General features: G+C 37.0%; 4 protein-coding genes across 7 annotated transcripts; 3 read left to right on the top strand and 1 right to left on the bottom strand.

The window, feature by feature from the left end:
• Window positions 1-3,023: 3,023 nt before the first annotated feature.
• On the top strand, window positions 3,024-6,501 carry LOC8284402 (calmodulin binding protein PICBP). The gene is made up of 2 exons (XM_002513056.4): window positions 3,024-5,956; window positions 6,098-6,501. The coding sequence occupies exon 1, from the start codon at window positions 3,439-3,441 to the stop codon at window positions 5,947-5,949; it is 2,511 nt and encodes an 836-aa protein (XP_002513102.2). The 5' UTR covers window positions 3,024-3,438; the 3' UTR covers window positions 5,950-5,956; window positions 6,098-6,501.
• Window positions 6,502-7,149: 648 nt separating this feature from the next.
• LOC8284403 (protein YAE1) lies at window positions 7,150-8,478 on the bottom strand. Of its 3 annotated transcripts, XM_002513057.4 has the most exons (5): window positions 8,331-8,478; window positions 8,080-8,149; window positions 7,908-8,011; window positions 7,678-7,799; window positions 7,150-7,554 (listed from the first exon to the last, which is right to left on the bottom strand). In XM_002513057.4, the coding sequence occupies exons 2-5, from the start codon at window positions 8,147-8,149 to the stop codon at window positions 7,251-7,253; spliced, it is 600 nt and encodes a 199-aa protein (XP_002513103.2). In that variant the 5' UTR covers window positions 8,331-8,478; the 3' UTR covers window positions 7,150-7,250. The 3 variants fall into 3 exon arrangements, with proteins under 3 accessions (XP_002513103.2, XP_048234897.1, XP_025011996.2); XM_048378940.1 differs by having other exon boundaries at window positions 7,678-7,812; window positions 7,908-8,149; window positions 8,331-8,426; XM_025156228.2 differs by lacking the exon at window positions 8,331-8,478 and having other exon boundaries at window positions 7,678-7,812; window positions 7,908-8,323.
• Window positions 8,479-9,886: 1,408 nt separating this feature from the next.
• On the top strand, window positions 9,887-12,385 carry LOC8284404 (protein trichome birefringence-like 38). 2 transcript variants are annotated; one of them, XM_002513058.4, is made up of 5 exons: window positions 9,887-10,217; window positions 11,090-11,255; window positions 11,348-11,523; window positions 11,679-11,837; window positions 11,947-12,385. In XM_002513058.4, the coding sequence occupies exons 1-5, from the start codon at window positions 9,934-9,936 to the stop codon at window positions 12,236-12,238; spliced, it is 1,077 nt and encodes a 358-aa protein (XP_002513104.3). In that variant the 5' UTR covers window positions 9,887-9,933; the 3' UTR covers window positions 12,239-12,385. The 2 variants fall into 2 exon arrangements, with proteins under 2 accessions (XP_002513104.3, XP_015570811.3); XM_015715325.3 differs by having other exon boundaries at window positions 11,090-11,153.
• Window positions 12,386-13,106: 721 nt separating this feature from the next.
• Window positions 13,107-14,058, top strand: LOC8278005 (dirigent protein 1). The gene has a single exon (XM_002513059.4). The coding sequence runs from the start codon at window positions 13,470-13,472 to the stop codon at window positions 14,028-14,030; it is 561 nt and encodes a 186-aa protein (XP_002513105.2). The 5' UTR covers window positions 13,107-13,469; the 3' UTR covers window positions 14,031-14,058.
• The last annotated feature ends 18 nt before the right edge of the window (window positions 14,059-14,076 follow it).

Below are 14,076 nucleotides of genomic sequence, written 5' to 3' on the forward strand. Positions count from 1 at the left end.
AAGGAAATCTGCTCCTGCTACTTTATACGTGGAAGCTTGTAATAGCATTGCTTACAGAACAAGTTATCTGTTACTTATGTCACCGAGGGTAAAGGTACCATACCGGGCCGCAGGAAATCATTATCCTAAAATGAGTTTCACTAACCTCTTATGGGTTTGCATTATTCATCCATAATCAAGAATGGCAATAAAAAGCCAAAGCCACAGTTGGCAATGAAGGAACAGAAGAAAATCAGACGGCATTATTTGAAGAGAAAGGATAATTGAATATAGGGAACAAACTAACATGAGACGTAACATGGGAAGAATTTGGCAGTTATACAAGGGTTGTGCACGAGACACATACCAGAGAACATGAATGTAATAATAGTGAGAAGTGTCTTTTAACAAGTTCTTGCATTGCAGGTCATGTGGTGTAAGTCCCATAAGTGCAACAGAAGCAACGAGTAGTCAAGACAGAACTCAATTCATTTCTCTATCTCTTTTAACCCTATTCTCCATGAATGTGCTTCAATCCTTATCATTGTAATCATTTCTTTTGGGATTCTGTATTAAATTTATATGTGTCTAGATTTGAAAGAATTCTTTAGTGACTGGAAACATATCTGTATAGAGGTCCATTCGGTGTCTAGGCCACGCTCCCATTGTCAGAGGATGAGTATTATATTTGTCCATATAGCAGCATTCAGGAGAGTGGGGTACCTTATTTCATCAAAATTCTCAATTTACCATTTTCATTTTGTCTGTTTTTTCCAGACAATTTTCCACAACTACTCACTCCTTGTCTTGCAATTATTTACATTTTTCTACAACCTTCTTCATATATGCCAACTAAAGCTTCTCAAATTCAACCATTTTCTTTTTTTTTGAAATTAAAATTTAATTGAGTTAATTTGATCAGGAACACTTTCAACTATTTGATCATTAAGGGTTTTTATATTTCAAATTCATGTGAAACTTAAGAATAGTTTTTCTTCCAACATGGATTATTTCAAACACTTGGACTGAGAAACCCTAAGAAGAGTGACTAAACAAACATTTTGAGGGCATACATATAATTCTCAAGATTTCTGTTGAGGAACGATGAAGGGGAACAGCATAATTAGGTATTTAAGTAGAGGTATACACTATTGTTACAAATATAAAATAGAGAAAATGAGGCACTCGTGAGCGACTTTTCACAGCATCAGAATTGAAAATGAAATAAAAGAATGCACTGAGTTTAACTAATCATAAGAGTGAAACTTGATTAGTGTTCATGTGAGACCCATATAAAAGAATCTACAGTTTAATTAAAACCAGTTATATATATATTTTTACATTTTTTAATATCTAATGTTTGTGAGTCAACCTATCATTTCTGGTTCCAGCAGAAGCAAACAAGGAAACCATTGTTTAAACAAGAAATTACATCACGGAAGAGATTTTGGGTTATTTTTGTGCTTGAAATCTGAAAAAAAAAGGAAAGAAAAGAGAGTTAGTATAGGAAGCATTAGTAGGGTCTGAAAAAAGTGAAAGCCGTACCCAAGTAGATGAAATTGGTAATCAAAGTGGGTTGGTTATCAGTTATAATAAAAAGCGAGAAATCAAATTGCACTCAATCTCAATAATAAGTTGATTCACATTTTTGGGTTGCCATTTCTATTTCTTAAAACACTGTGCAGTTGCAATTATGTTTTGGCTATGAAGTGATTGGTAAGAATTATTAAATTCTATCTTCTGTTTTCCTTTTTCTTTGCATCCAAGAAAGTAAGAAAAGAAAAAAAAGTGAATTAAATTGCTGATTTAGAAAAATTTTCACTATTTCAATATTACTACATCTAGTTAGTGGGTAAGTAGCACATTAGAATCATTCATCTAGGGTTTGAAATAAAACAAGCCATTGCTATTATCTTTTAGATAAAGTCATGTGAACAAATTTGATGAATGACCCATTTCAACTTGTTTTGTGGTTCATCTTTAAAGAAAATACAAAACATTCTTTTCATGTTGGATGAATTTCCTTAATTAGGGTTTCAAAATTAGCCTAAAATGTCTATCACTAAGAAATAAACATGAAGTAAACAATAATTTTTGCCCAACTCCTTATATTAGACCATAGTTCAACAATGTACTTCCCATATTGAAATTTGAATTTTTCCCTTGTGGGGCAAGAATTACAAAAGAAAATTCAGAAGTAAAAAGGACTCCCAAGGCTAAGTCAAAATACTAATTACCAACTAATCAATTTTAGTTGACAAAAACTGAAGCTTATTACAATCTATGAATTACATTAATTTAGACCCACAATATTAAGGACCCCCGAATCCCAATTTAGAGGTGCAAAGACTCAAAGTGGCTACGTAAGTGGGTCATTTGTTTATGTATATATATAACATAATTCATGTTTATGCCTCCTTGGGGATGGCGAAGAGGAGCGTCTTGCGTAAAAGAAGAATAGACCTTTAGGCCCCACCGGCAGCCCATTATCGCCGACCACTGCCTTGTGTCTTTTGTAAAGTGGTACCGCCCAACCCCTTCTCCTTCCAGTCAAGTCAAATACTGATTTTCTAATCTATAAACTAGAAAGCTCTCCTCTTCCTGAAATTCCAATCATACCCTCCTCTTCAGGGTCTCTAAATAATGTCCTTAGTTAGAGCTACTAGTTAATTTTCCATCTCATATAGTAGGTGGAGACAGCAAATACATTGACTAATAGACATCTTAACTAATACTTGTGCTATTGCTTCAGCAATTCAACGTCACAAAAAAAAGTGGCACCAAAAGCTTAAGAGGCATTCACATGTATGGCAACTGCTAACTGATTTGTACTGAGATGTCCTTTCGCAGTTAACTAGCATCATGGCGTTGTTTTAACGGCAGAAACTGGGAGGTTGAATATGAGCTTGTAAAGATCATTCAATACTGCCAAATTAGATATTACTAAGAGAGATTCCTATCATGAAAATATGGACCCTGACCCTTCTTCATCTGAACGATCAAAAAAAGGGTTTTTATGTCATTTCAGAAAAGATAAAATGGTTTGGAGTATCTAATCGTCAATTGTTAACAGAGTCTTTAGGGAAGGAGGAAACAAGCCATTGCCAGATGACACATACGCAATGATACAATTCTGAAGCCAATGGACCCAAACCACCTGTCTAGGAAGTCAGCACCAAACCCCTAAGTCGGCCTTATTCAAATTTGATATGCCACTCACTATTCCAAGCCAACCGAAGTGCCACCCACTGGAAACCAATAAAAAAATTAGACCCAGAAGAATCTCGTCTTGTTTGTTATTCAAGTTTTTCCATTATCTTACTCTTGTGGCTCTTCATCACAAGACACACCACAAAGAAACCCCTTTTCTTCCAAAGCTCTGAAACCCCTACCTTGAAGGTAAGAAAACCTACCTCAAACCACAATCTTTTGATCCATGTTTCTTGATTTTCTTTGAAGATGGTACAAAGAAAGGTACCCAGCGAGCTTGGAATCCAAGCTGATCATGTTAAATCCGAGAAGCGGTTGGGGAACCTCAAACCATCTTCTTGTCAGCACCAGGATGGCAAGAACAGAGGACCAGATATGAAAAAGAAAATGAAACGGTCAAGATCAATCAAGCTTTCTGATATTGAGAGCTTGAAATCATCGCCTTTGAGGAACACCGTATCCGAGCATGGAAAGCCGCCCCCTCTCAGTACCCCGGCCGCTACAACAACCCCACAGAAGCAGCCTATGATCAAGACAAGTGGTGGGTCGCCGAATTATATGAAGGCCACCAGCAGCTCAGAGGCAAGGAAGGAGCGTTCTCATATAAGTTCCTTGAATACTCCGACCAGTTCGGACAGTAAGAACCTGCGAACAAGAAACTCAAGTAACTCGAAACTTAGCTCTGCTTCTAGTGATAAACCAACAAGGAGTTTAACTAGGACATCTAGTTTGAAGCTGGTGAGGACTTTAACAAAGACTCCCAGTTTTAAGCCAGCCAGAAGTGCCACGAAAAAATGTTCCAGGGTAGCTCTATGTGCAGATATGGATGTACAGACAGCCACCTGTTCTTCAACTCTAAAGGATTCAAAGTTTCCTGCTTATCTCATGCTCAACCCTGGGGGTACTGAAGCAGAAGGAACTTCAGTCCTGAAGGTTTGTCCGTACACGTACTGCTCTCTGAATGGTCATCATCACGCTCCTTTGCCTCCCTTGAAGTGTTTCTTGAAGGCAAAAAGGCGTTCAGTGAAGGCCCAGAGGAGCGTAAAACTGGAGGTGCCATCCCCATGTAAAGTCGAGCCATCTGTCGATGGAACAGAAGAAATTAGCAGTGAACTACTGATTTTCTCTACTGAAAAACATCTACAGCATGAAGAAACGGGCATGGATTTCTATATTGAAATCTATGCCAAAACTGCAGCTGATGGCGCTGAAGCAACTGAAAAGCACACAGAGGATGACGAAGGAACACGTGATTTTGCTGGTGAACACAAAAAAGAAGAAAATAAGTCCTCTATTTATGGTGGCATAGAAGTGGCACATGAACAAGACAACAGGAAGCAAGGTGCAGAGAAGGTGGCTGATGCATCGTCATACTTGGAGATCAGTTATGCCAGCACGGAGGAAGATGACAACATTTCTGAAGCTAGTGATATGGACTGGGAGGAAGGACAATTTTTAACCTCAGAGATTCACACAGAAGCTGATTACTCACACAAGCCTGAGAAAGAATATTGTATCAATGTTGAGTATCTATCAAAAATCAAGCAGCTTGATTTGCCTGACGGACTTCAGAACATCGCATCAGATGACATGATTAGCAACTGCACTGAGGAGATTCTAGTTGATGAGGTACTGCAAGAACTCTTTGAAGAAGAAACTGCCTCGTTTGACACACAAAGCAGAGACTGTGATTCTGAAATGGAAGACATGCTGCAAGAACTTTCTGAAAAAGAAAAGAGCCAGACAGATGGTGATTCAACTCGTGACCAACCCTCTTCCATCGAAGATGCATTTGAGGACCCAACAACTGTTGAAGAGAATAGAGAAGAAGCTGAGGGAGATTTGACTGGTGATGCAAATGCTTCAACTTCAATGGGGGAGCCAACTACGGAATCAGCTGTAGCCAACATCGAATCATCAAATATAATCCAAATTTCTGATGCATCTCTTGGTTCCTCTGAAGTCGATCAAGACGATGTTGAGGTAAATGACAAACAAAACCACATAATTGGAGAAGCTTTCCTGTCAGACAACCTTGCAGGAGACACTAATTCAATTCAAGAGCTTGTTACTGAAATTGAACCTGCTAAGCATTGCGATCACCTATTAGATAGCCACCATGAGAGCATTAATATTGATGAGAATCAGAAATTATCGGAGGAAGATCAAGATGTAGTTAACAAGTTCAGAATCCCAACTTCAACAGATTCTGAGGAGCAGTATAATTCAAGGATCTCTAAAATCAGTACAGCTGAAAATGATACAGGAGAAGTTGAAAAGATGGAAGGAGAAGCTTGCACTGAGCCCGATACAGCCGAAACAGTCCTTGCAGCCAATAATGAAATGAGATCGCGACTGGGAAGCAGATACCTTCGCGAAGGAAGAAATTCCAGTGAAGAACTTGCCAGTATCTGCAACAGGAAATGGACAATCCAATGCAAAAAACCCACCATTAACTCGGAGGAAGAGAGGAACTTCAACCCAAGAGAACCAAATTTTCTTCCTGTTGTTCCTGATCCAGAGGCAGAAAAGGTCAATCTCAAGCATCAGAACATGGACGACAAGAAAAATTCTGAGGAATGGATGCTTGATTATGCACTCCAACAAGCTGTCACCAAACTTGCCCCGGCTAGGAAGAGGAAGGTGGCATTACTTGTTGAAGCTTTTGAAGCAGTCTTGCCAGTACCCAAATATGAAACTCATTTCAGGAATACATCAGCAGCGTTTACTCATACAAGACCTATGCAAGCCTGTAGCTGACCTAGAGGTACACCACATTAATTTCCAGGCTTTCAGTTCTTTCCGTTTTGCTATATTTATCATAACTGAAATACTGTTATAGATCACAGTGCAAAAATCCAAGTGAATCTCATAAATCAAGTCATTCCTTCCTTATGTTGCTTTGCAGGTGGACGATGAATGCAAAGCTGCTTAGGTCCATTCTATGTATGATAGGTTGAATTAAGAAGTACTGTCATAACTAGCCAGATGCTCATGTTTTAGGAGTAAACTACAAAGTCAATAGAGCAACTAACTTGTTGTTCAGCTAACACTAAGAAGAACTGAGGCCAACATTTGATAGTGTGGTGGCTGAATGGAGATTGAAGTGCAGATGCAGTTGATGATTTCCCCTAAGCTCAGCAGGTGAAGTTTGAGGGAAAGACTTTCTACCTAAATAATTTAATCTGTAATAGCAGTTTCAAATGTGGTGTTTGAGTTCGTTAGCGGTTGTAGGAGGGAGTCCCACCTCCGAATGTTGTTAATTGTTGTACCCATTACATGTCTAATCTTATGTGGTTTAAGTTATTATAATTATACTGATCAACAAATTCATCTCCATAGTCACATTCCTAAAAACACCAGACACAAAACCACAGTTTTCTTTTGACAGTAATCAAGAGGTTAAGCAATATGCACTCAGCAAAGGGAATGGCAGGTTTCCTACATTTTCTAAAATGTGTGCATATGCAGGATCAAAGTTATGAAAAAACTATTTAGTCAATTTCAGCAAACAAAGGAGTCACCAAAACAAAAAATTTCAGCGTCAACTATATTCCCAAGGAGCAGAAAGGACTAATGATTCAATAAGCATTATGACTAGTTATATTTCCATTGGCCCCAGAACATATGAATGATAATAGTATAACCCAATTCAATCACTTTGTTCTTATTGCTAATTACATATCGCCATTACAACTACCTGGTTCAATTATAGCCAATGCACCACATATTTAGAGACATGATGATTTAAGCAAATTGAGTAGCAGATACCCATAAGCTTTTTACCCACCAACTGCTTTTCTACATTCCCCTAATTATTACCCCATATAAATTAAACTGCTATAATTACTTGTATCTCAGAGGTGCATCTGCATCTAGCATCATTTCAAAGGAAGTATTCCAGTGGCTTCTCAACAAATATTAACAGAGAAATAAATAAATGACAGTGCAGCTGCAACATGAGAAAATCCTGTCAAAATTATGAGAGAAGTTTTTCATTTTTTTATTTACATCAGTACACAAGTAATACATCCAAAACTCAGTTACAATATGTAGACTAATTAGTCTACTCGTATATGTGAGTCAATTGCAGGAGATTCAATAAGAAGCGACTGAAGCTCTCCACCATAATTCCCCAAACTGCAATCCGAAATTTTGTATTGCAAGCCTGCTGTATCAGAACTGGCCGTAGCATGCTCACTCTGCTCTGCTGCTTTCTTTGACACTATATCATCATAAAACAATTTCAGGGCATCTGTTGTCGAAAGAGAATGCACGGATTCATACAAGGCCAGGAACTTATTTCTCTTTTCTGGTGTTTCAATCAGCTTTTCTTTCAATCCATCCGGAAGGCAGGCAAATGCACTAATAGAAAAGGAGAAAAAAAAAAGTTAAAACAAAAAACAATATCAATGTCGGGGAACTTAGAATAGTTTGGCAGAATTAATAACACTAATACACTTAATTCAGTAGTCTTATTTAATTTACCTGGTAACACCTCTAACAAGACCCCAGTCAAATCCAAGAAGCACAGACTGTTTAAAACCAGCATTGAATCCCTCTTGTGCAATAGCTTCTTTACCAGCTAAGAGGCCATCGCGGTATCCAATCTGAATATCATCACTGCAAAATGTTAATCTACACGTACATATAGATCAGGAAAATAACAAGGAAAGTGAAATTAAAGAAGAAGAAGAAGAAGAAGGAAAAAAATCTACAGTATGAAATTGGTCGCGTCTCCTCTCCCATTCCCTATCCAAATCAGATGATTTATGCAATTCCTCATCAGAATCACCCCAAAAGGCTCCATCCTCATCATGACCTAAAATGTTCAAAAGACAAGAATTAGTAAAACAAATTAAACAAGTATAAAGAGAGATATAAACTGACCAGGAACCAATTCTAGTTTTGATAATTGCAAAGTTTCAGAGTAAAGCTCCTCCGCAAAACCGCCTTCCATCTATTCAGTATCAGTAAAGAAGAAACACAAAACAATAAGCTCTCGAACTTAAGCTTCTAATACTATTTTAATCAGTAAGTAAACAAATAATAAGAGAAGCTCAATCAACTTAAACACACATATAACCGAGATTATAATATGAATTATAAGTTCTAATTGTTTTCTCAAAAAAAAAAAAAACCTTTTCAGCGAGTATTGACGAGAAGAGAAAAGCCGACGGTCAATAAACGGAAAGCGGAGCCGACGGGAAAGAGACGAGAACTGCAGAAACTAACGATTGCATTTACAGGCGGTCCATGTATTAGGCTTTCTAATTAGTGGGCTGGGCTTCACATATTTTATTCTCTCCTTTGGGCTTATTTTAAATCAATTTCTTATAAATTATACGTGGCCCATATTACATATACATAATTTTTAAAAAAATATTTATGAAAATTTCATATTAGTACTATTTGGTTAAAGAGTTTGACAATCAGAGCCGTTTTCTATTTTGTATTAATGCAATATCTAAAAATTGGTATAAGAAGAATATTGATAGCTCATAATTATTGTAGTATAAAAATGAAAAAGATTGATGATGATCTCTTCAGTATATTAAAAATCAATGTAATCCAATCTCAAAAACTTAAAATATAAATGGATCAATATTGAAAGAATATTAAAATGAAAATACTGAAACTAAGATCTCAGAGCATCAAAATTCTCAACTATGAAGGATTAATATAAACTTTTGGCAACATCTAATGTCTCAGTGCCCAAGAATGAGAGGGATCCTAAAAGATGTTGGGTACATCAAGATTCACCTACGAAAGAAATGCTGACAAATCACAGAAGTATTAGAAAAAGAAGAATCCTTTCAATTCCTTGCACGTGTCAAAGAGTAAAACCCTCACTCTCTTGATTCATTAGGTCATTTAACTAGACAGTACTAACTGTCTATCAAATCCATGACATAAAAATAAAATGCACCGCCTGCTCTGCTAAATGTTGCTAATATCCTTAAATAAGTCTGAAAAGAGAATTCACGTGCTTATTTATCTTCCTCGTTATGGGTGGGGGCAGATTGCAAGCCATTTTAAAATGTCAATGAGGACACCAGACCAGTTCCTGCATTGCATTTGCATATTCCAAATTTTGCTTTTAAATTAACTATAAAACAGACATGCAAGATTAGGGCCATTAACAAATGGTTATGTGTTAGCTTAACTGAGTTGTTTACCATGTGAGACATGTGAAAGTAGGCCGCTTATGCATCTTTACATCTAAGCTCAGCCTAGTTCATCCCTACCAATTGCCTTGCACTCTTAAATCTCTCTGCCTGTCAAACAAATTGTTGGGTTTGAAATTTGAAAAGCTACTGCGTGCAAATCTCGATTAACATCCCAGTAATCCGTATATAATTGTAATATGATAAATGAAGCCCAGTGATATTGCGCCATGTCATATAAATTAGTATATTGTTTTTAAGAAAAAGAAAAAACAAAAAGGAGTCTGAACTCTGAACTGAAAAGGAACGTAACCAACTCTAATGGCAAGAAAATCCAAAGATGGAGTAATTTCTGATATGCATGATTTCAAATCCAAAGAACCCAATTGGTTAATTAGGGACACTGATAAATTCAAACAAAGAAAGAAAAGAATTACTGCTATGTGGCTTACAGTTGTATGCTATAAATATATACATGAAACTGCAGATTAAAAAAAACAAGATGATTCAGTTTCTCTCTCACTGCAAATTAAAACCTTCTCTCCCTCTCTCTCTCTCTCTCTCTCTCTCTAAAAGAATGGAACTTGGGACAACTCAAAGATCCTGTCATGTCCTTTTTGCCATCGTTATGTTATGTTCTTGTCTGTGTTTGGCAAACTCGAGCAATCCGAAGCTGAGAAAGCAGAAGAAGAGCAACTGTGATGTCTACCAAGGAAGCTGGCTTTACGACGTGTCGTATCCTCTCTATGATTCATCAGCCTGCCCTTTCATTCGTAAGGAATTTGATTGTTTGAAGTATGGCCGCCCTGATCATCTCTACCTTCAGTATAGATGGCAGCCCATGGACTGCGACTTGCCGAGGTAACCTTTTATATTCCTCGTGTTCCGTGCAAATGTTTATTCGGGCTCCAAATCTTGACAATGTCTGAACATGTTAACGTATATTCATATATTTTTGGAATTTAAAGTGGCTCTTTGGGATTTTCCAGCTTCTTTTGAGTTGTATTGCATAAAAAAAAAGGAAAAGGAAAAGCTCACTATCAGTGTCATGATTAAATGCTAGAAATCATCCTTCAGTAGTGCCTCATTCTTTTGACAATGAGAGGTGATGCCTTTTATGTTGTAAAAAGATTGAGAGTTCAAACAATTAAAACACCACTGAGTTACTTTGGTTTGAGGGTGATGTAAGGCTGTCATGCGTAGAGGTGAAACGTCTACATCTAATGATGACATAATCGCAAATTATTAGTAAAATAGAATACCAGAAGAAACAATTTTACAACTATTTGCTTGGCAATGAGTACCGCAACGTTGCTCTCTTCACACTTCCATGTTCATTTTCTTGGATTGGTAGCTTATCTTTATTATTATTAAGATAAATAATAAAGCATTAAAACTAGTGTTGTCAGTTGTCGCTATATTTTGCTTATGAAAGTAACATGAACTCAGTGAAACTGTCTTTTGTCAGGTTTTGGAAATAAATCAATCACACCTGCATCACAAGTAATTAATAGGTGTCCCCAGCACATGTTTCTTCTTATTACAAGGAAAAAGAAACACTCTAATCTCTATTATTGTAATTTTTGAAACCTTAATTCACTGGACATTGCGTACGATATGGAAAGTAGCAAGGAGTACCTAAATTTTCTGATTAATTATACCAGTCTCTTTTACTATACCGTATTACATTAAAACCTGAAGGTCATTAATTTATTTCCTGATGTACATTTCAGGTTTGATGGCCCAGATTTTCTACAGAGGCTTATGGGCAAGAAGATTATGTTCATAGGAGACTCTGTTAGTCTCAACCATTATGAATCACTATTATGTTTGCTTCATGCAGCTGTGCCTAATTCAAATATCACGCAGGAAAAAAATACCTCTACTGTGATATTTGAGGTGGTTGCAGCTAATTATACATTAAAATTTAGAACTAACTAGGCATAAAACTTATATTTGTTCTTATGAGTTTTTGGACTTGAATTTTTCAGGACTATGGGGTATCAGTAACCCTGTTTCATAGCCTACTACTGGTAGACATTGAGCAGGAAAACGTCGGTAGGGTTTTGAAACTTGATTCTCTCAAGAATGGCGATATATGGAAGGATATGGATGTCCTGGTTTTCAACACTTGGCTTTGGTGGTACCGCAGAGGACCTAAGCAACCGTATGACCTCCATAAACTGTGCTTCTAATTAAATATTATGTGTTCTGAAAAAATTGTATATATACTTGTGAGTACTGAGCTTCGAGTCTTATAATCAGTTGAGCTTGAGCCTGGCGTAATTGCAATTAACGTGGATGTTTCTTGACTAATTTCAGATGGGATTATGTTCAAGATGGTGAGGCTATCCTCAAAGACATGGACCGTATGGTTGCTTTTCGCAAAGCTTTAACAACCTGGGCAAAGTGGGTTGATTCTGATGTAGATACAAATAAAACCAGTGTCTTTTTTCAAGGAATCTCTCCTTCCCATTACAAGTAAATTACTGTTACTGTTCTTCTCTATCCTGAGAACCAACAATATAATGATTAGCAGTATAGTCAATCCTTCAAATTTACAGAAAAAATGTGTTATTTCCTGATTCAGTGGGAGCGAGTGGAATGAGCCAGGAGTAACAAACTGTTCAAAGGAGACAGAACCAATTAGCGGGTCGAGTTACTCTAGAGGTTCGCCATTGGCATTATCTGTATTGGAAGATGTGCTGAGTGGTATGAAGAAACCAGTTCATTTGCTCAATATAACAACTCTATCACAGCTTAGAAAGGATGCGCATCCCAGCTCTCATAACGGGTTTAGGGGCATGGACTGCACTCACTGGTGCATTGCCGGACTCCCAGATACTTGGAATGATCTTCTCTATACAGCTCTTCTTAATTAGAACCTAAAGATTGAGGATACAGATTTGGTTAGAGATTCATATATATACAAATTTAGCCATGGAAAGTAGCTAGGCCAGCTAACAGCCTCATGATATTCTTTCACTCAAAATAAGTAATAAACATATATATATATATATATATATATATATATATATATGGTACACATTGTGCCATCATGCAGTTTCGTTTCTTTGATCAAATATTATTTGACAATTTCTTTTTGTTCCCGATGAAAGCATTACTGTATCTGTTCTTGCATTTGCTTATGGAGGTAAAAAGTATTTCGAGATCATTGATGTCATCACCTTGTAAAACTTATTCTGAGGTCATTGGTGAGGTACTGGTTTGGAAAGATTCCCACGTATCCTTGCTAGCTTAATCAGCACCCAAAGAGAATTACTGGAGAAGAATGGAATCTCATAGATAACACTTCTCCCTAAGCAAAGACTATTATATTACTTGAGCAGAATGATTAATTGATCATTTCAAAGGTTTGAAATCGAGCAGAATTCAGCAGTATGAGAATTAAAAATTAATACTCTATGTAATTTTTATTTTTATGCATCAATTATAGATTGTACGATTTTCTCTTTTTAACTTAATTAAGTAAAATTTATAAATCTGTAAATAAGGATGTGAGAAAGAAAAAGGGGTTCAATGCGTTTCTTTTTAATTCCAGTGTGAAAGTAAATTTGATTGATATGGGGTCATTCCCACACATGGGCTAATGGACTCTCATTCCGGGTGCATTTTCGGCCGAACCAACATCCTCAATGGGGATGAACCATTTTCCATTCTAATTCCTACGCTTATTTTTAACAAAATAAAAACATGCCCTTATTCTGTTAACAACATATTATGATTATCATTTGTTTTTTCTTCACTCTGAAATACTAAGGATCTGAGGCACCTGACCTGAGCAATGCAGAAGCTAAATATCGTTACAGATGTATGCATTACGTAATTAGACACCTTAGTTAGGAATGGACGGTGGATGCATTTGTACAATAACCTGTAATTTTGGTTGATTGCAGCATGAAACTCTTGCTTCAAAGGAATGAAAACTCCTGGTATTGAAGAAACCATGAAAATCAATCATTCTCGCGATAAAACAGAAGATGTACATGAGGAAAAAGGTTTCTTAGAACTGCAGCAATGCTAGCCAGCACCTTCTTAAAAGGTCAATCATTCTAGCCATCTCCTGTAAACAGACTTGGAGCAATCTCAACAATGGCTGCTCTTGCCATTTACACTCTTTTCACCCTCTATTTCATCTTGTTTCCATCAATTTTCACCCTCAGTCGTGGAGTTTTCTATGAGGAGTTAGCTGAAGGCATAGCTATAAAGCGTGAAGAAAAGACCACGCACCTACACTTCTACTTCCATGATATAGTTGCTGGAAAGAATGCTACTGCTATAAGAATTGCTGGACCCCCAGATAGTAGCCTTACTAACTTCGGCAATACAATGATGATAGATGATCCATTGACAGAAGGGCCTGAACTTACTTCCAAGCTGATCGGAAGAGCTCAGGGAATGTATGCCATGGCAGCACAGAATGATTTCTTATTGCTAATGGTTTTGAATTATGCATTTACAGAAGGTGAATATAATGGAAGCAGCATCAGTATCCTGGGGAGGAACCATGTTCTTGATGACATGAGAGAAATGCCAATTGTTGGAGGGAGTGGGGCTTTTAAGCTTGCTCATGGCTATGCGTTGGCACATACAATTCATATGGACATAGAGGCAGCTACTGTTGAATATGATGTCTATGTTACACATTACTAATGACACTATCATACTCCCTTTCTTTTTTCTTCTCACGTATTTCGTA

Source organism: Ricinus communis, chromosome 9 (assembly GCF_019578655.1).
Source record: "Ricinus communis isolate WT05 ecotype wild-type chromosome 9, ASM1957865v1, whole genome shotgun sequence".
Lineage (NCBI taxonomy): Eukaryota > Viridiplantae > Streptophyta > Magnoliopsida > Malpighiales > Euphorbiaceae > Ricinus > Ricinus communis.

Coding starts and splice junctions, on each gene's coding strand:
- LOC8284402 (XM_002513056.4), top strand. CDS start 3,439: ATGGTACAAAGAAAGGTACCCAGCGAGCTTGGAATCCAAGCTGATCAT.
- LOC8284403 (XM_002513057.4), bottom strand. CDS start 8,149: ATGGAAGGCGGTTTTGCGGAGGAGCTTTACTCTGAAACTTTGCAATTA. Junction 8,012..8,079: donor AAAACTAGAATTGGTTCCTG/GTCAGTTTATAT, acceptor TGAACATTTTAG/GTCATGATGAGGATGGAGCC. Junction 7,800..7,907: donor GACGCGACCAATTTCATACT/GTAGATTTTTTT, acceptor GATGATATTCAG/ATTGGATACCGCGATGGCCT.
- LOC8284404 (XM_002513058.4), top strand. CDS start 9,934: ATGGAACTTGGGACAACTCAAAGATCCTGTCATGTCCTTTTTGCCATC. Junction 11,524..11,678: donor CGCAGAGGACCTAAGCAACC/GTATGACCTCCA, acceptor GACTAATTTCAG/ATGGGATTATGTTCAAGATG. Junction 11,838..11,946: donor ATCTCTCCTTCCCATTACAA/GTAAATTACTGT, acceptor TTCCTGATTCAG/TGGGAGCGAGTGGAATGAGC.
- LOC8278005 (XM_002513059.4), top strand. CDS start 13,470: ATGGCTGCTCTTGCCATTTACACTCTTTTCACCCTCTATTTCATCTTG.